A 22,132-nucleotide genomic window follows, 5' to 3' on the forward strand; every position below is an offset into this window, starting at 1 on the left:
TTTCATTTCTTATAATTTTGCATAATTTTTATCAAAATTTAAGGTCTCATATATACAAATTTAATTTTTCCACAAATCTAAAAATGTTTTTAGTTTTATATAAAATGTAATAATTTTATAAACTTTATTATATAAACTTTCTAATTTTTCAGTCAATGCCAATAATATTATAGTATTTCTAATAATAATATTAATAATATAAATTTAAATGTTCCTTATTTTTTATTTTATGATAATTAAAAAGCTATTTTTACTAGAGAAGAATATTATTTTATATTTAAAATGTAGTAGTTATAAATATTTATTTATTTAAATAAATAAATCTCAAATAAATATCTTAGATGTAATAATGTGTGAATATGTAACGGAAGTGTACATATTAGTTCATGAAATGCATAAAAGGAAACAGCATCCACGAATGTTGCCTTATAAGTCAAGTGTAGCGAAATATGATATATACAAATAAAAGCGATTGTATTTATATTTACAATTGATTTCAGAAAAAAATATTTAATTTTTATTATTCAGTTTGTTATATATGTTATGATGTAAGTTATCATTTTTTATATGAAATTATCTTTTTAGTTAGCATATTTTCGGTTTATAATCCTATACTAGATTGATTTTTATGAAACTTATTGTTGCCGTGTAAATAAATTTCTGAGTTTTCAGAAAAATGAACATAATTTATAATTTGTTTTGTACTCTTTTAACAATTTATTAATTAATACTTATTATCTAAAATATAATAAGACGTCCCTGAGCGCATACGATGCAACTTCATTCGTCAACTCTGCACCTGACCAATGCATAATGGCGAATAACGGTGCAATTTTATTATTGATCACTTCATTTTTATTTTATTATGCATAATACTTAATTGTACAATGTACATATTAATCAATCATTAACCCCCTTTATGCGTTTTTAATTACACTAACACAAATTCAATAAAAATCTTGAAATTAGAGTACAATATTTACCATTTAATTGAGTAATAATTGCAAATCAAGAGGAATTAAAAAATAATAATAGTATGTAAAATGATATTTTTTTATTATTTTTTGTAGATCGTGTAATATACTTCTAATAATATTTTTTCTCAGATTACATAAATATGGTCAATTTATTTTTAATCTAAAATCTATATATACATTTTTTTCTCATAATGAAATATTTTTGTATATTAATGGTTTTTTATAAAAAGAGTTTAACTTTTTGATAACAATTTTCTTTAATAAAAATATTTTGAAGATAATATAGAATTAATCCACTTATTTTAATAATAAGAAATATGCATTTTTGAACAAGAATTGTAAAAAAATGTATATAGAATTATTAGTCATATGGTATGTCACTGGTATTCAGGTTTGATCTTATAATGTCTGAACATTGATTCTTTGTATTATAATAGGAATGTTGCACTACGTTACCTGTTCTAGTTCGATATGATACCTGTGATTTACCGCTTAAAATTGTATTAACTTTTCATGTAACTATTGTAATCATTATTTTAAATTTCAGTTTTTATTATATTACAGATATTAATATGAATACGAAGAATTTCACATTATCTTTTTATTTCGTATTTGTTAACAATTTTAATTTTCATAAAATTAATAAAAAAAGATAAGCAATTTGCGTAATTTGACTGATAGTATATACAACTTTTGTCTTGAGAAAATTTTATAGAAAATAATTTAAAATTTTGTCAACGTTCCTATAGTTTTATAGTGTACACATTGTATTGTTTGTACTTTTTACTAAATACGAGCGATAATATCATAATTGTAATTAAATGTTAATTTATATAAAAAAGTAAGTAATCACAAAAGGATTACTCTTTATTGTTAGAAATAATAAATGTGTTATTTCGTTCGTACATAACCTGTATTTTATTATACCTCTAGCATACACTACATACGTATGTGTACATATGTATGTACATTGTATTGTTCTGATTAGGATAAAGAAAATTGTATTATTGCACAAATATCGTATTATATATTGTAGTATTCTTCATTTATTTTACTAATTAAACATAATTTATGTAATTGTTATTGTGATGGTATTAATAATAAATTTTGTTGATAATAACGATAATGCAATAATTTTTATCTCTATATAAAATGTAGGTGTGCAATGCTTTCTGTAAATTTCCATTAATCATGTAATAACTAAAATTATTTATGATTCATGTTTGAATTATCTACTTATTTAAATATTACGATGTAGAATATGTATGAAGATATAATGTCAATGAAATTAATATTTCGTGACAAATTTCAAATTTCTAAATTGTATTATCCATAGAAAATATATTCTCTTAAACTTTCACAAAAATAGATAAAAGTGACTATACTTCAGCTTTGAAGTAATTTCATAAAAAAAAAACCAAGTTAAAATCAAATCAAAGGGTCATGATTTTTTCATTAGTGCGTTATCTACAAAGAAGATATAGTTCAATAATAATATCTCAAATGTAGTAAATTTTAATTGAGGTATATCTATTTTTGAATTTTTACTAAAGTTTTATTGTTTGTAAATGTATATTAATTTGCGTATACAATTTTTTAAGAAAAATTTACATCATTCTTTATTTGTCGTAAAAAAGAAATTGCTAAAATCACATGTGTTGTATTTCAAACTTGCGAGTGAAAAAAGTCTGGTAGAAAAATGGTATGTAGGAAGTTTTTAAGCTTTTAAAATTTATTTCATGCGAATTTAATTAATATTTCATTCTTTAATTCCTATTCAAACTTACACATTAAATTTAACACATTATATAATCTAGCATCATCGTTACATTTACAATTTGTTTCGCCACACGTCGATTTCAAAAAAGTTTCGTATGCTCATAAATTATATTCCAACTTATGTACATGTAAGTACATGTCGGTCATACGCTATCAAGATGTATTATTATACATTTTTTCACTATTCAGAAATATTTATTTCAATGGACAAAACAAGTAAACAATGTTTTTACTATTAACTATTGATAAAAGATAATATCTTCTGCGATAATTTCTGTACATATAATTTAAATTTACTGTAACAATAAATACTCAATGTCTAATTGAGTATCGTTGGTCGTTAGAATTTATTTTTTAACGGTCAAATGTTGAAGATCGGTAACATGTTTTATGATTGTAAGTGTTTAAAATTAGTGTTCAAAATATATAGGTGGATTCATCAAAAGCTTTAAAGATCTCATAAATTTTTTAATGTTATACTTTCATACTGTGTTTTACATAGTGTTTCAAAGATAAGAATATGTTGGAAGAAAGTATGTAATGCGAATTAAGATAAAAATGTATTTAAATTTTATACGTGCACTATTTCAAGTAAAGTTGTAGAAATGAAAACCTTTCAAATTTATATAACATTTTACTGTATAATTTATTTTGTACTGATATTCGAGATGAAATTCATCTCAATTACTTGGCTCACACTGTATATAATTCAGCATGCACGCGGGTGTGAGTGAGTATGTGAGTAAGCGCGCGCGCGCGTGTATAGCACACAAAATATATTACTATATATTATTTGGTTCCTTAAATACGTAGTTTCGATCTTGTTTTTATGTACTTTTAAATTCCAACTTAAGTAATTTTAATCATACTTATAGTAGGTAACAATCGGATTAAGAATTAATATAATGGTAGTATAACAAAATGGATAAAATGTATGAAATGTATAAAAAGAATTTGCGGTTGGTAACCTTTGATGTTTCGTAACCTTGGTTAAGAGTATTACAAATGCGCATGCGCTTGGATACTGTCTCAAAGTAGTGAATCGTTGTAATGTTGTTAGCTGGTTTGTGCGCCTTTTTTTAACGTTGGTGAAGTGAGAAAAATATAACGTAGTTTAATCCTTTATATTTTATAACAGTGTAATAAGATCTCGTATAGTTTTAAGAAAAAATATGGTTAACACAATGAGATTACCTCTTGGTTCACAATGTGTCAAATATCTCATGTTCATCTTCAATCTACTTTTTGTTGTGAGTAATCTTTTTTCCTTTATTAATAATCCTTAGCTTCTAAGTAATTTATGAAATCTGTTATTATACGTTCTGTATTTAATTTCCAAAGAGATTGTCAAGATATTGAATTATTTCTCATATTATATAAACGATAACATTTTTATTTCAAATGTTTGTTCATTATAGAACCATACTGAAAGTACAACGTAGTTCAAAAAGCTATCATAATTATGTGATTTTATTCGCTTTTTACTTTTTGGATCGTAAGGATTCTATCAATATAATTGTCCGATGTTGTTATATTGCCTTTTTTTTATAACATATTTCGATTAATAGCACAAAAAGTTTATTTTAATTTTATTCTAACCTAATTATAACCTAAATATCGATATAGATTCTTATGGATGCTACTAGAATAATACGATATTACAGTAGAAGAATTTAAATGTTATATTAATCAGTATTTATATTTTAATATAAAATTAATAATAGATAGATGTTATAATGAAATAATCCGCCTTCTTCTTTATCATTACACTTTTGCGTTTTATTTTCCTACTCTTAACAACTTATGCATACATACATACGTACATGGATTTGGTCGAAGCAAAGATATTGAATCATACTATATGAGTCATACTATAAATAGCCAATAAATAATGATTATATGTAATATTGATTATATAAAATACATTCCAAAGTTTAACTTAAAAATCGGAAAACGAATAAAGCTTTTTTAATAATCTATTTTGTAAATACATACGTATTTCTGTACTAGAATAGGTAATTTTGTTGCGTTCACAATTTAGTTGCCAAATATCTATAACATGGTAATAGTCTACAATATGCACATAAAAATAAAAATACGAATTTGAATACGAATGGGAATTAGAAGATTATTTTCATATCGTGTATTATGTATAAGTATTTTATATTTAGTGAAATCTTTTTTCTCTTTTTAATAAAAATTCATAGAATTTTATATATATATATAAGCAAAAACAAAGTTGATAATGCAAATTATCGAACTCGACGATTATTGTATCAAAGTAGATATAAACTTGTTATTTGTACAGTTTATGTGATAAAATTACATATTCCAAGCGACATCTAATTGTGTAAGTAAATATATTTAAGAATTTTGAAAATTATGGTTTTGTAAAAAAGAAAAAATTTCGCTGCGGACAGGATTCGAACCTGCGCGGGTAGAACCCAATGGATTTCAAGTCCATCTCCTTAACCGCTCGGACACCGCAGCAGTTAAAATTAAGGTTTATTCTACGTGAACAGATAGTGAACTTATAACTGTAGCAGTTAAATATATAACCTATTGCATCGTGTATCACCCATTGAATGATAACACTTTCTTTCAGCATTAAAAAACATGGAACTTATGATTGGAAATGGTTTTTTTTGAATTCATGATTTAGATGAATTATTTCGAAATACATCTTATAAAATAATTAAAACTATTTAGAGAAAATAATTGTTACACACATAATATTATGTTTTATATATAATTAATATTATTTGTAATACCAAGATTGGTTTTATTGCAAATTTTTAAAAGTAATTTCTTAAATTACCTTTTTTGTAACGTTTATTTTAAAGTCTAATTATAACAGGCAATTTCGATGTGATTTTCTTATTATAAATTTTTTTTAATCAAAAAGTTCTGACTGATATATTTTACAATTTATAAATATATATCAAAACACTTAATAAAAGTTTCATCATTAATAGTCCGTATTTTAAAAAATTTATAACGAATTGTTCAAAGTACATATCTAGATTCTTCCAGATCATGGCTTCGTATTAGCCTCGTTTCTCCCAACAGTGAGTAATTGGATATAAGGATCTTTTAATTTGATTTTCTATTGATTCAATTTTCAATGTAAATAAAACTAGGGAGTTTGTTCAATAGTATGTTTTCTAGGGGACTAGGGGGTTTGTCCCAATTTAGTAAGGAATGTCTGAAAAAGTTTTTGTTTAAATCATTAGGTACCATTTGCAAAAAATAAATTTGTAATAACTAATAATAATTGTTATAACAAATATTGAAAGAATATAACGAACTAATACTTATTGAAGATCAAAGGATTTGGGAAGAAATTAATTATTATTATTATAACAATAATATTACAATTTAAAAAATGTTAAATTGTAGTTAATTCAAGGTAAGAAGAAATTATATGCAAAATATTCTTATTTTCAGATTACGGGTGTAATTTTGTTAGTCATTGGCATTATGATCCATGGAATTTATCACAATTATGAACATTTCCTGGATAATAAATTTTTATCAGTTCCTTCCTTGTTGATTGCGATCGGTGCAATTATCTTCTTAATTGCCTTTTTCGGATGTTGCGGCGCTGTTCGTGAAAATTATTGCATGATCATTACGGTAATTTATATTATTCATAAAATTTTGTTTCTTGATTATCTTTTGAAATTGCTTTTATAGTCGGAAAGTTTAGTAAATTATAGATAATATTATAACGAATTATTTCTCTTTAGAGTTGTGTGGTTTTATTTCAATATATATTTTCTTATATTTTTATTTCAGTGTATATTCTTAATAAATCAAAATAATTTAATAATAAACTCGTTTCTTTCACTTTGAGATGATACATTTTTTGATCAATCTTCCATTTATTTAATTTCTTGATTCTAGTTTACGTCGTTGCTGGTCATCGTTTTTATTTTGGAGCTCGCAGGTGGCATATCCGGATACGTTTTGAGAGCCAGGGCGTCGTCGATTATTCAAGATAAAATGAAGGATTCAATGAAATTATATGAAAATAGTACAGAGATACAATATATTTGGAATAATCTTCAGACCGATGTAAAATCTTTTTTGTAGTTTCTTAAAGCTTTTTACTTTTTATGTTTAATTAGAATTTACATGAATTACTTTCGTGACAGTTGTAATTTTTAAAGAATTACTCTAATGCACGAAAGTAAAAGTTACAAATTTTATATAAATATTAATATTCATTATTTTAGTTCCATTGTTGTGGAATCAAAAACGCGTCTGATTGGACAAGTAGTTTGAACAAACCAGTTCTTCCTTCATCATGTTGTGATGAAGTCAGTATGAATACCGAGACAGATTGTACTCTTGACTCTAAAACACTGCACGGAGGTTGTTATAATAAGTTTGCTTCCGTCATTAAGTCTCACGCTTTGCAACTTGGTGGTTTTGGTATTGGCATTGCTTTCGTTCAGGTAATTGATACATGCGTGCGAATGAAAGATTAAAAAAAAAGAAGATCAAAAACTACTTAATCATCACAATCGTATTGATGTTTTTTACAGGCAATAGGAATCTGGTTCTCAATTTTCCTAGCAAAGTCGATTAAAAACAGTTACGAGGTCGTATAAAATTTTTCAAGGATTTAAAAATACATTACATATATGACCATGCATATATGACAGATATTTTTAACTGGATAAAGATTATAAACGAAAACGTTGAAAATGTTAAAAAGAATGTTAAGAAAATATTTATCGTAAAAAAGGTATTCTCTATAAGACTTACTATTATAAAATTAAGAAGCTGTTGGGTGTGATATTATATTGCAATGTAAACAGGGTATCCAGCAAAATTCAAATACCTAAACATCTTTTTTATTTCTAGTGTTATTGGGAAGTGTTTAATACAACATCTAAACTGTTTAAAAAAGGAACGTGCTAGCTGAAAAAATGTCCTCCACTGTTATAATTTTTAGAATTTTTTTTAAGAATATTTTTACATTCTTACAAGAAAATATCTTTCTAATTTCACTTTTTAATTTTAATTTATGTATATAATAATAATAAAAAAAAGTAATAATAATAATTTATTAATCTAAATTTAATGTTAAAATTACGTTGTATGTGAACTTATTGTTGTTATAAACGTATGTTAATAAGCGTTCAAAGGGTATTGTTCAAAACGAACAATCATAAATTATAATATTCTTTCAATTATTTATGGAGTAATAATAGATAGAAGTAGTAGCACGAATTCGATTCGATTCGAATTCGATTCGTTATGGCTTTCGAAGTAATAGGCTGTTGTCTATTACACAAGATGCAATGGTAAAAGGCATATACTTTTGTGCAAAGATATAACGTAAAATAAATAAATAAAAAGAAATAACGTAAAAAGATTTTTTTCATTGGTATGTGATATTTCTTCGACAGTTCTGTTTTGATGTCTTAATTCTGTCTTAGACTATGTTTAATAGACTTCAGGAGATTCTGTTTTAACCATTTTCCAATATTATTTATAACAAAAATGAAAAAGAGAATATATTTAGGTATTTGGATTCTAATAGGATATACTGTTTCTTAATGTGTATACAATACTTCTGATAAAATATAATGTAAAAGTTATAAAATCTATATCAGAAAAGAAAATATTATGTATCCAACAAGATTTGTACGAAATAAAGGAATATAAAACCAGTATTTGGTATTTAATAAAAGAAGAAACCCTTATATAATAATTTTCCTTATATCATATAGGAATTAAAAACTTTTAATACTTAACAATATTTCTATCAAATATGCAGTAATATATTTTTAGTTTAATTATTACAATTTAATACTACAAATATAATTTAAGCGAAATTTTATTACTCAATTTAGTTTGCAAATATACAATGTTACATAACAATTTTGGTATGAAAATAATACTTGCAATTACTTTTATTGTATAGTATATTAAGCACCAATTTTAATTATTCATTAAATGAAATAATAGTTAACAAGTGAAATATTTATTGTATTCTTTAACATAGAATCTTAATAAATATTTTGTTTAATCTTACGTGTGTATTGCATAAACATGCACAAAAATCCTTTATTACTTGCTGGTATTTGTTGGTACAGTACTTACTAATAAAAATCACGGATATTTAATAATTATATTAGGCATACTTAGCACTCTAACATATGGTTCTTAAATAAAGCAATGACAGTTTTTTTAACGAATCATATGTATATTACAAATTTCACGAGACTCATTAGCAAGTATCTTTTTTAATCATCGATGCCAAAAAGAAGATTGTAAAATAACTTCGTTTTATCTCGAATTCTTTATTCGCAATGAATTATTATTTGTCTGTGGGAAAAAATGAGACTTTTCTTTTGTTTGTACTGATGAATCTATACATAAATCGCATGCGGGAGTCCATCATAACATGTATGTAAGTACATATAAAGTTATATAAAAAAATATATTATATAATTGTTCACTTACATGTACACAAGTTTATGTAAAAACATAGAATTACACGTTGTTTTCATTTATTCTTTCTGTTATATTAAAAAGCTATAACGATCTATCTTAAAATACAAAATGTATCATTTGAATAACACGATTGCCATTTTTGAATATGTTTGGATGCGAGTTTGTATGTTTGTTATGAATTTTAGCTAAATGGAGATAAGTAAGATGAGACGTGGTATCAAATCGCGTATCATTTTAACGAAGGAAGAATTCTTGGTTTGAAATAAAGTCTACCACGACTCGTAATACTTTACAGCGTATGAATAATGAACGTGTGCTGAATTACCCACACGGTGGTACGCATGAGTCATGTTCCGTATTTTCACGCACGGGCGTACCGGCCGGTCGATGTACCAGTGCCAACCACTTTCAACCTCTTTATGCTAAATATCGTATGATGTAGATCAACTGTTCGCGCGACCAGTATGACTTTTACTATTTACTTTCGAATAATGTGCCATGTCAGAGGAATTTTCTTTCTAACCTCATTTAACAAAAGATAAATAAAATCTTCACCCCCTCCTTTTTATCGTCAGTTTCGCATTATAAGATTTATATTGGTAGATTTCCATGATACACTTTTCGCATCGATTTTAGTTGAAACGAAATCGGCAGCTTAAAGCTCTTTATTGTAAGTTTTACATTGGCTAGTTTTCTGTCATATAGTTTTCAATTATATTGATTTCGGCACACGAAATGGAATCGCTATCTTTCAATATACAGATGTGTATAAATGCAAATGAGAAACATGCATGGAATCTGCGTTTCTTAATCAGCAAGCTCGAAATTTGCTTTTCCGAAGAAATCATATTATTTATTTATAGTAATTTATAATAATATACTAATAATAATAGACTTTCTACTTTATGAAAAGTTTTCTCACGCTGTAATTATCATTTCTCGCTTCTAATATTAGCATAAATGAACGATATTTTTACATATCTTTTACATATGAATTTAAAAGGTATTACTAAAGGTATTACATTAAAGGTATTACTAAATATTGAATTTTGTTTATAAATTAACAGTGAGTTATTATTGTAATATCTTTTTGTTTTATATTATTTAATGCTTAATAAATTTGTTTAAAATTGCATAAAAATTGATAAAAGTTTCGTAAATATATTTTTGCAAGTGCTAGAATGCTATATTCGTTTTTGGTCCGATTCTTGATTTAAAAGAGAATTTATTTAGAAATAAATTTATAAACGAGCAATGAAATTAAGCATAGTATTTGAAATTTGACTTAAAAGGTTTCGTAAATATATTTTTGCAAGTGCTAGAATGCTATATTCGTTTTTGGTCCGATTCTTGATTTAAAAGAGAATTTATTTAGAAATAAATTTATAAACGAGCAATGAAATTAAGCATAGTATTTGAAATTTGACTTATTTGTTTACTTAAATAAGCACAAAAACTTTTAACTTTCAATTTGTCGCAATAACAAAATTCAACAAAAGGAGTATTATCATTATAATAGTGGCTCAATTAATTCCACGTCATTTATATGATTGATATTTCCATTTTAAAATATCCAAGCTTATATATTGTGAAATTTATATTTTGGAAAATATATTATTTTTATTGATAATCAGCAACGTGTATATATATATATAAACAAATAACGAAAAAGATTTGTTTGTTATCACAAATATATAATTAATTATTACCAATAAATTCTTTTCATTGTCTTTATGGATATTTTAATACAAACATTCTTTTAGAGATTTGAGAGAGATATCGAAAGCATATTAGTTTAAAATTAATAATAATTGTCATAAAATTATTATTTTCGTAATTATAAAAACCAAATATCGTTTTTAATATCAATTTATCAATTAAAAAATTTACATTATAAAAAATGAAAAGTTAATTTAGTAAAAATACCAATATATAAAAAGTGAAATGTAAAAAATGTTATATACCGTATTAATATTATCTTCAAGATAATAATACTCAACATAAGAAAGATACATAGCCATTACAAATATTACACATATATGTACATGTAATTTGGAGAATATTCCAGATTATATTTCTGTCGAATTCGAAGTGACTCAAATTTAACGTAAATTTCAACGTAAATGTATTTGAATAATTAAACATATTATCGTTTACTTATTACTTTAGCCACAGAAATCGCATTAATGATAAAATAATATTTACTATGTAGATTTTTGAATTCATCGTTACGTTAAAAATATTCCTATCCTTTCGATCTATACAACCTCCAAACTCGCATTGTTCGAAATAACGAAAGCATCAAGGTGATAATATATACTACGATAAAGATAGAACATTCTAAATTGTGTTTTATCGTATTGAATCAATTTTCTACGAGTTAGAATTCGTCATAGGTTTAATCGCCTTTCAAACAATTCGATTAGCTTTCTAAGTCAATATCTATATTTATTACAACATGCGTTTTTGTAAATACAGAAAGACTGGTCGAGATGGACGTTGAGTAAGGAAAAGGAGAGAAGAGAAACGGAGAAGGAAAAAAAGCTGGGCGATGGTTGTAAAAAACGCAAGCAAGCAGCGCTACGTGTGTCGTCGGTACGTATGCCGCTTTATCAGTAGATAATACGATACGTCGAATCGAGTTTAGGTGTTTCCACGTTCAGTTCCGTAGTGCACCTGCATGAAAGTGGATTCTCGGACACCAAAATGGCTGCCACACATCTCGACGTTGGTCTACGTTGCATCAAGTACCTGCTTTGCGCGGTTAACTCCCTCTTTGTGGTCTGTAACCACATTCTTTCATCTTCTTTTCATCTGTCCAAAGATTATTATGTCGCGTTTGCTGGACACCAAACTGATTTCTGCCACGTCGTTTAACCAAATGAATATTTGTTCATTTACATGGATAATGGCGTACACACAGCCACGAGTCAATATTTATTTCATTCATTTAGCCATCGTAGTTCGATTATTTCCTTTTCGATTCGATTCGTTTCCTTTCGTATTTTCAACAGTATCTTTCTCTTTTGTTCTTCTACGTTATTCGCAATCTTTTATCGACTGTCGATCAATTTTCGATCATATAGACGAGTATCGGCATACGATGACTAAGTCAAAGTTATGTTAATTACGCCAGCGTAACCTTCCAGTCGATAATAGATAAAAGTAATATATCGAAACACTTATGAATAGGTACAGATATATTGCATACACCTAAATGGAAAATGAATAATAGCGATTAATGGATAAACATATTGTACTTTATTTTACTAGTCGCGTATTTGTATTTATTTTTCCGTAACGAAGTTTCCAAGCGGACATGTATCGTTGCACAATACGGGATAGGGAATTTGTGGTAAACGTAAAGACCGCGCCTGAACAATTTGCAACACGTTATGCGGATGGATGATTAATCGAGTTTGTTATCTATCCATAAAGTAAAAAAAAATATTATGAGAATAAGTGAAAGTAATAAACAAAGTAACTAGTAAAGTAACTAGAGCCATAAACGATATTTACATAGAAGTAAAATTCGCTGGGGATTATTCATTTAAATAATGAAAAACGCGATTAAATAAATATGCGTTGATCAAGTCGCGAGGGAAAAAGCGAGAACGATAAATGGGGTCGAGGCTGACTACGACGATAACTGTAACGATGTCGATTTTCCCTCGTGTCCGAGGAGAAGAGGTAACGAGAATAACCATACTCGGCCCTGAGATTCAACAAGTTAGGTCAACCCTCGGTACGGACGTGGATCATAGTCTTACCCCGTCGTCCGGACGAACAGTAGGATCGATATCGGCTGGGTGAGGTCGACCCCGATGAATTATTACTATACAGAAGGTTTGCAACAGCGCGAGCCATCCATGTTTCTCTTGTCCTCTTTTTCTTCCTTTCCGCTCTTTTCTCCCCACATTCGACCGCTTTACACATTTGTCGATCAATAAATCGAAGAAAAATGATCTTAAAACAGGCACATGTTTAAGCTATGTGATGGGACAAATTTGCAATTTTAAACTTTCCATCGAAATAATTGAGAACGAGATATACATAGAACAAAAGATTTATAGATTTTACCAGACGCGACATTTTAGAAGGGATGAAAGTAATGTTTTCATTGTTCGTTGACAATAGGTCAAATTATTGAAGCAGATTCGTCGTTTCACAAGATGAATGAAAATTTTCATTTTCTATGATCGGTATCAAAATTAGAAACCGTTGTCTTGCAAACATAAATGACTTCTCTTATCGGCACAGATAAACTTGTAATCTTGTTGAGAATGATAACAGAATTCCATCATTTTACTTTCATAGATATCTATAATAAGCAAAAGGAGTATATATATACATATATATGGTTTTTAAATGATACGGGTTCGACAACCCCTGTTCGAGAAAATAGAAAATTATGTTACTAAACTCTTATTTAAATGAAACTTGACTAGTAACTTTATGCGACATAATATTCATGTAAGCTTCGAAATGTTGTTATTAAATGAAATTGACATTATTGAATGTCTAAAATACGAATACTTTTGTAATTTTTTGTTTTTATACAAAAAATTATCGAATTTAAATTTTATCCGGTACAAAACAATGTCAGCTATAAAATGATAATTTTAATTGCTTATTCAAACATTTTGAGAGATCTAAGATATTAAAATGTATTTGACATATTTTTGAAAAAAAAAGAGAATTGGATTAAAAAATTTGAAATTATCACTGTATTTTATATAAATTTTTTAAATATTCTTAAATTTTTATACATTATACTTACTAAAATAATAAAATCTTCATATGTGGTAGATGTTTTTACCGACATAATCTTTCTATATTAACAAAATATATAAGTATTTCAAATACAGACGTAGCTACAATGAAATGAAATGGAGTTCCATTATATTGAAGGAATTACATCATACCATAATTGTCAATTCCAATGAAAGCTTATTTTCTTAACAATTGTTCTTTATCATTTTATGTAGGTATATATATTTAAACTATATTATAAATAAGACCTTAACAATAAAAAACTATAATATCTTTAACAATGATAATATCAAAAATATCAATAACTAATTTTACAAGTTCAAGAGGTATTTATAAATGACTAATCATTAGAATTTGGTATTAAAAGTTTGAAATTTTCATTTCTTAAAATTAGTTAAAAATTTTATATATGACTTCATTTATATAACGATACGATATTTCGTAATTTTATAGTTATATATTATAAATATTACATTATAAATCTTTTATAGATTGATCTTCGTTTATGTAAGTAATTCTAGCGATTAATTATTCAATAAAAAAATATTCTCAAATTCAATCAATTAATATTATTCGAAATAAAAGTAATATAATTTGTTATTTCAATATTTTTCACTTAAAGGTATTAAATTTAATTTATATGTCCCAAATTTTCTTACAGAATTATATAACTTAAGTGTTTTCTTATTTACAGTTAACAGGGATAATGATAATATCTGTTGGAACAACAATTTATGCCGTTTATGAAGATTTCTCGCATTTTTTGGATCCAAGTTATTTTTCACCAGCAACTCTCTTAATTGTTGTTGGGATACTTATTTTTGTAATAGCTTTCATGGGTTGCTGTGGTGCTCTTAGAGAAAGCACTTGTATGGTTCTTGTGGTAAGTATTTTGTTATTTCCTTTTCTATTTATGCATTATACTAAATATGATGTATGTTCTGTCTTAGTAAACATTTTAAATTAAATATTTTACTTATTTTAGTTGTTTACTTTAATTTTATCTTTATGTATTATTTCAATTTCACAATTAATTAATTGATACATATTAATATAAACGTATTTATGCAACATTATATTTTCTATCTTTGATCTGATATAGCAAATAATAAAAATATAATATTATATTTATAGTTTGCAGTATCTCTTTCAATCGTTCTTGTATTAGAATTAGCTGCTGCAATTGCAGCTTATGCTCTTCAAGATGGAATAAAGGATCTTCTTGCTAATAAAATTAATGCTACTATGCATGAGTATGGACACAATCCTGAAGCTACGAATGCTATTAATTTCCTACAATCAAGAGTAATATATACATATCTTAAATATATAAAAATTAACTCATATATTACTTAGATATTAATTGAACAAAATATAAAAACGAATATCATTTCTCTTTGTATAATCAAAAACTTGATCGACTTTTTCACGTGTTAGCCAAATTTTTAAACAAATTTTTATTTTAAATATGAAATGCGCGAAAAATTTTCTTAATACTTTTAACTGTTTTGTTACTACTGTATAGTTATTATTTGTCAGAATCATTGAATTCCTTAAATGATACATTTTGTCTAATCAAATGTATTATTCAACAGCTTTACTGTTGTGGATACAATGGATACCAAGATTGGGAAGATATTATAAAGGAAAACAATATCAAATTTCCTTCATCTTGCACACCTCTATACATAACTAATTATGTTGCATGTCCTCCTAACAATTCATATGCACCATGTCCCATTCATTCAGATGGATGTATCAAAATTCTTTCAGTTATCGTTCACAGAAGTGTACTTTATATCGGTACTGGAGCTGCAGCTATTGCTCTTATTCAGGTTGGTAGTAATTACATTTACTTCTATATACTTTCAAACAGCGACAAATCTAAAATTAGTTTAAGTAAGTTAGTACATATTAATACATATTTATTAGCTTAAGTAAGTTAATACATATATAAAAATATAATTTTATTATATTAATCAAATATTTGTTTTTAATACTTAGAAATAGTTTATAAAATTTAATGTTATCTTTAGTATAAAAGCATTTCAGTACATGTTCTAATAAATTCAATTATTTATTTTCAGTTAACTGGAATAATGTTTGCCTGTATGTTAGGTAGAGCAATCAGAAGACAAAAAACAGAAAGGGAGAGACGTAGATGGGAATTAAGGGAGAGTTTAATCAATGGTTACCAACCATTGGGAAAATCTGATCCTTCTACAACATTTCCTCCTGTTTACATGTCATCTGAACTTTTGAAAAACCCCTAGAATTTTTTATCACCTTCTGTGATGAATTCTTAATAAAATAGTTTTATTTATATTAGAGTAATATCTTTCAATTTTCTAAAATTATAAAAGTTGGTATTTTTATTGTAAAAAAAAAAAACAAATTATTTTCCATACATACTTCTTGAATCTTTTTTTAACTAAAATCTATTTCTGTGGTTCTAACTTTAAAATTTCTTTGCTTAAAGGTTTTAGAAATTTTTCATTTTTTTTTTACATTAAATACTTAATAGTAGAAGTTAGAGTTTCATTTATATTATCATTGTATAAAATTATAGTTGTAGATAATATGTACAAAAGAATTTAATATATATGTCTGTAATATATAATGTAATGTATAATTAAATATTTCGTACAAATTTAACATTATATACTTTATTGGAGTAAATTCTTTTCAAAGTTTAGTTACATTTCATTAAAGACTAATGCTCTCTTTAAGAGTTCTCTGACTTCTTCATCATTTGCTAAGTTACATAAATACGAGGGAGTCAATTCACGATAAGCCAAACAGATTCGTCTGGTATTCACATCTTCTCTTAAAACGCAATGTTCCCATTTGTATCTAAAAAGACACACAAAAGGTATAAATATTTGTACAAATAATGCAATAAAATTTACATTTCTCGTATTTTATTTTTATCTAATTTGCACAACATTTTATTTAAGTTGTATTGGATATTTTAACTAAATAATTATATAAATCTTCAACAAGATAAAGATTGTATAGTCTTTTACAGTATAGCTTTATAATTGAAATAATTATTTCATATAATAATGTACTATAAATGTAATAATAATATGCTATAAATGAATACTATTCTAAAGATCATTATGAAATAAATATTTTTACCTTGAAACACCATAAAGGACCATAAGAGATCCTTCTGGCATCGGGAGTCTTACAATGATGTCTTTGTTACTTTCACTTTTATTTTTTACATTAGAATTTAGGTCTTTAAGTGTTGTGGCATACTCTGTTATATTTTTCAAATTATATTTTGTATCTGGACCATGATAAGGACTCATTGTTAAAACTGAATTGCCCATGATATTGACAGTAACTATTCTTTCACCCCAAATCCAGCAATCATCAATATGTGGATCTATTGAGGCTCCGCGTAGTGGATCATACTCTAATGTACATTGTTCTATTGTTTGAAAATTATTAAGTATAGGTACTTCAGAAAATTTTTGTTGCACAAATTGAGTAGACTTTGGAAAACCATTGAATGAACCCAACTGAAGTTTCCTCTTCTTGAAATTGCATTTTGGACCAAAATTCTAAATTTTTCAAATTATTTAATCTTTGTATTTTTCTTTTTATTAAAAAAAGTATTAAATTTGATAAACTTTTTACTGATAAGCATGCACTTTAGTAATTTTTTAAAAATACCTGTTTTCGTCTTCCACTCTGAGAAATTTCCCAAGGTATTTCCTCAATTGCACTGATCAATGACTTAATTTCTCTGGGATTTAGAAAATCTAGCTTTGTGTAGAAGAGAACATAATATAATATTTAAATTTAATCAAGCATAGTTATACTACAATAAGTTAAAATAATTTAATTCCTAAGCATTATTTTTAAAATAGATAGCAATAAAAAATTATTTATATTTTATATATTGATGTTAACAAAAAAACAATAATTTTAAAAATTTAATGTTTTTTCCTATTAAATAACTTGTTATATTGCTAATTGTAAATCAAATTTTTGCAATAAAGTTTTAGATTTAATATGATTATGATGTTTTAAATTTAATGATATTGTGATTTTGAATTCGTTCACATCGCATCCCAACTCCTTTGAGTGCGACAAACATATCTTCTATTATATTTTTTATTCAAAAGATAAATTCCTGTGTACAGGAATTTCTTTCATAAAAAATAGATAAAGCAAATGCTCCTTGAAAGATCTAGAAAGATAACTTCCTCATGAAGAAACATGCAATTCTGCTGAACACATATGAAGACATTACCATAAAAGACTACATATTTGGAGTTGGAAAAGTTGTACACTTAATCAATATTCGGTTTGCATGAAGGGTGGCTAATAATAGAATATGCATGGATCTCACAGGCAAATCTTTTGTTGATAAGCTTACATAAGGCAATACAAAAATATTAGATATTTTATTAAAGATCATTCTTTGTCAGACCCTTAACACTTAGTCCTCCGAATAGAGAAATTTCTCCATTTCGAAGTCATTACGTGTCCGAATGGAGATATCTCCCGCGTTTCTCCTAGCAATGCGTTGCCTTGCATTTTAATTATTGTTTCTCTTTTGTTATTTTGTTACTCTTCTGTTCTATTTTTATGTACTGCAGGAAAAGTATCTGCTTTTATTCATTCAATTATAAAAAATATTTAATTATGTAATTTATTTTTAATTTCATATTTGATCTAAACTACGTGTAATATAGGATTATTAACATCAAATATAATTAATCAGTTAAAATCAATTTTATGTGTTCTTTGTGTCCTTTAATTACTGAAGATTAGTATGTGTAAGTTGCCAGAAATGTGCGGTGGAAAGCATACAGTTGGTTGTGGCGCGCGAAGTTGATGAAGTGTTAATTATGAAAACCAAGCGAGTAATTCTTCTCTCAAACGTGTGTTCCATTATTCCATACAATGTGATACCAAACATTTTCAAGCAAATGGGAATCACAACCATATCACCAATCTCTTTTGTAAAAATGAGATTTACAGAGGCCAGATTCATACACATACTCAACTTTTACAGACAAGTGTACATTCATCAGGAGGATGTAAACACTACCAGAGAAGCTATGATGACACTTCCTATTGAATTTACATTTCTACTGACTATTTAAAGTGCTTCCAATGTAAGAAGGAAGAGCATCTGGCAAAACATTATCCCAATTCCATCAGAGTATCATTTTAACAGATAGACAACTCTTCCTTATTGCTTCACGTACTAGATTCAAACAGGCAAGCTTCATTTCCTTCTTTGAATACTGAAAATAACAGGATTTAAATAATGAATATATGGACCTTATTCGAAATAAAATTGTCCAGAAACCATTCTCAACAAGTTCTACTAGTACCACACATGTTGGCTCTGTGATTATAGATAAAAATGTAACTCTGACTTGGATGGATGCTAATTCTGCTACAGACATGGAAACTTCTCCCTTTGCAACTTCAATAAGGTGAGTTATTTATCCATACAAGAGGCAAAAACAGTGAAATTAAGGCTAATTAGATTGATCCAAAAACAATAGATTATGCACTAGAACCTGTTAAACATATTTTCATTCAAAATCTGAACAGTATAAAGTTCAAACAGTATAAAGAATTTATAATTAAAGCCAAAGGAAATCCAGAAATCGTGCAGTTGGCACAAGCTTACACAGATAATCTTTCTTCGCTAACCAAAACGCTGCATGAAACCTACCCCAATTTCAGAATTTTCCGAATTATCAAAAAGTTTAAACTACATGGTAGTTGCACAGAAGAAACGGACAATGAAAATGAATTTTTCTCATCTCAGGTCCAGAATCTGACACTGATTTCTCCATATCATCAGAGGATGCTACTCCCATCAATCTACACATCCAATTATATATGTGTCACATCCATGAATTCATATAGCTGTGACCTCTGCTCTAAAACTAGACTGAAGCTGCTTTATTAGAACTGCAAATGAATTTGCAGCTGCAGAGAGGAACTGCAAAAGCAGTTACAAAAAGTCAATGTATTTAAAAATACATAAAAAGGCATAAAAACTAGTCTTAAAAGTCCTAAAAAATTTGATCTTTCCAGTTTCCACACATACAGAATTGACAGAACTCACAGTCCTGGCAGTAGAAATATTTTCTTGGACTCTTAGACAATACAAAATATCAATGGGAATGCCTAGTGCAAGATCTCAACCATATAATTTGACAATGCCCCAACCTTAACGACAGCAAATAAACTGTGTAGAATGCGTTATTTTCTATCCTACACAATGAACTTCTTTTTGTGGAAACCATATATTACTCCCTTGTTGTACATTCACAAATTTCTTAAGAACCACAGTTGACATCTATCATTATTTTGTACCGAATACTTAGCAATGATTACCAGCAATTTAACAATAGCCTCAAGTTCTAATTATAAGTATGTAAATATAAAAGTATTTATTATAATTTTACATCTGTGTAATCTTTAAGACAGGAAGCATGTGCATGCTGCTAATAACCTAGTAGTGGGTTTTATAGTGTAATAAAAGAAAAGAAATACAAATAGAAATATATACCTTTATATAAACACCAGGAAATTCTATTGCAGTTCCTTGATGATTCGGATGATTTTTGTAAAGGTTCGTATCCCAACCAGGCCATGACTTCTCACAATATGGGCAATAAACATAACTAGAGTATTTCTGAAATATTATAACTATAATATAGCATAAAAATTGTATAAATATATTTAACTGCTTTATAAAATGTTTTATGTATTTAAATAAAAAAATATTAATTATATCTTAGGTATAAAAAATACATTATACCTGGTAATATCAATACTTATATAGTACATATATATCAATAATTTAATATTAAACAATTATTACTCTGTATTTCTTAGTATACTGTCAAAAAATAATATTTATAAAACAACATAATAAGTTTTAATATTCTTCATTTTGCATTCTATAATTGTCAAGCTATTTAAAAAAATTTATACGTGTACATGCTACAATATGTAAAAGAATTAAAATTGATATTGATACAATATAAAGAAGCATTCTTTAAAGAAGAATATAAGGTATATGGTATGTACATTTGAATATTTTAAATTTCAAGTATCATTTTTTATTAATGATATGTAATATTTCTTTATAAACAAATGCAAAAAACATTTTGAAATATAACAAAGTAGAAAAAAGTAGTAACAAAATCATAACTGAAAACATACATAAATATATTGTATATTTTACATTAAGAAAATTAATATTTATAATAACAAGTATACATTATAATGTAACATAATACCCACAAATTATTTACAAAATAATTTGTAATACTTAATTTTAATTTTTGTTCACTTAATTCACTAAAAAGTTTAATGACAAATTTAATAATTTAAATATTTTAAAAGTAATGGAAATAAATAATATAATAAGAAGAAAAACATAAACTTCAATTTTGAAATGTAACCTCAAAATAATCCTTTAGATTAGGTCTTTCAATCTGAAATTCGGTTTCACAGAGAAGACATGATCTGATTCCCTTACAACCACAAGGTCGTATTGTTTTCATTTGCTTCACAATAATTAAAAACTGACCACTAATTACTTATTTTAGATAATATACATACATAGGTATGGATATTACCAAGCCAATAAAAATTACTCATTTGAAAATCATTAAAATTTGATACTGCTTGTTTAAAATTTGATAGCAAATTTGTAATTACTGTAACATTAATTATTTAACATTACGTAAATATCATTACGTAATTACGTAAATAATATTATGTAACATTAATTAATTAACTAATTATTGTAACATTATAGATTTTATTTTATCACTGAGGTTTTACAAAAATATAAGTCACATATTACACAAAAAAAGAAAATTCAAACAATTGAAAATAAAATTAATCTTAAAAAAAAATAATAAAATTATAAAATAAAATAAATGAAAGAAGACAAAAAATTGTAACATTATTAGAGTATAAATATGATAAAGATAAAAATTGTAGTATGTTTAAATTGTAAATAAGGAAATAACAATTCAAATAACAATTTCAAACAATTATGTTCCTAGTATATTTACTGTAATTTTTATTTAATATATTCAAAAGCTAATGTAAAAGAAAAGACTTTTTTT

The 22,132-nt window shown here is 26.2% G+C and overlaps 3 protein-coding genes and 1 non-coding gene across 4 annotated transcripts; 2 read left to right on the top strand and 2 right to left on the bottom strand.

The window, feature by feature from the left end:
- Positions 1-3,641: 3,641 nt before the first annotated feature.
- On the top strand, positions 3,642-7,700 carry LOC108549213 (CD63 antigen). Its single transcript, XM_017902497.1, has 5 exons — positions 3,642-4,006; positions 6,204-6,392; positions 6,663-6,833; positions 6,995-7,216; positions 7,307-7,700. The coding sequence occupies exons 1-5, from the start codon at positions 3,929-3,931 to the stop codon at positions 7,370-7,372; spliced, it is 726 nt and encodes a 241-aa protein (XP_017757986.1). The 5' UTR covers positions 3,642-3,928; the 3' UTR covers positions 7,373-7,700.
- Positions 5,165-5,246, bottom strand: TRNAS-UGA (transfer RNA serine (anticodon UGA)). The gene has a single exon. It is a non-coding gene; the product is annotated as a tRNA-Ser (tRNA).
- A 4,005-nt stretch (positions 7,701-11,705) lies between the features above and the next one.
- LOC108549212 (CD63 antigen) lies at positions 11,706-16,288 on the top strand. Its single transcript, XM_017902496.1, has 5 exons — positions 11,706-12,008; positions 14,695-14,883; positions 15,135-15,305; positions 15,596-15,835; positions 16,088-16,288. The coding sequence occupies exons 1-5, from the start codon at positions 11,934-11,936 to the stop codon at positions 16,271-16,273; spliced, it is 861 nt and encodes a 286-aa protein (XP_017757985.1). The 5' UTR covers positions 11,706-11,933; the 3' UTR covers positions 16,274-16,288.
- Positions 16,289-16,637: 349 nt separating this feature from the next.
- Positions 16,638-21,644, bottom strand: LOC108549173 (alpha-ketoglutarate-dependent dioxygenase alkB homolog 4). Its single transcript, XM_017902441.1, has 5 exons — positions 21,458-21,644; positions 20,557-20,682; positions 17,685-17,777; positions 17,142-17,572; positions 16,638-16,853 (listed from the first exon to the last, which is right to left on the bottom strand). Exons 1-5 carry the CDS (start codon positions 21,557-21,559, stop codon positions 16,697-16,699), a joined length of 909 nt encoding a protein of 302 aa, XP_017757930.1. The 5' UTR covers positions 21,560-21,644; the 3' UTR covers positions 16,638-16,696.
- Positions 21,645-22,132: the final 488 nt, after the last annotated feature.

The sequence above is a fragment of the Eufriesea mexicana genome, unplaced genomic scaffold (assembly GCF_001483705.2).
Source record: "Eufriesea mexicana isolate 0111107269 unplaced genomic scaffold, ASM148370v2 scaffold1824, whole genome shotgun sequence".
Taxonomy (NCBI): domain Eukaryota; kingdom Metazoa; phylum Arthropoda; class Insecta; order Hymenoptera; family Apidae; genus Eufriesea; species Eufriesea mexicana.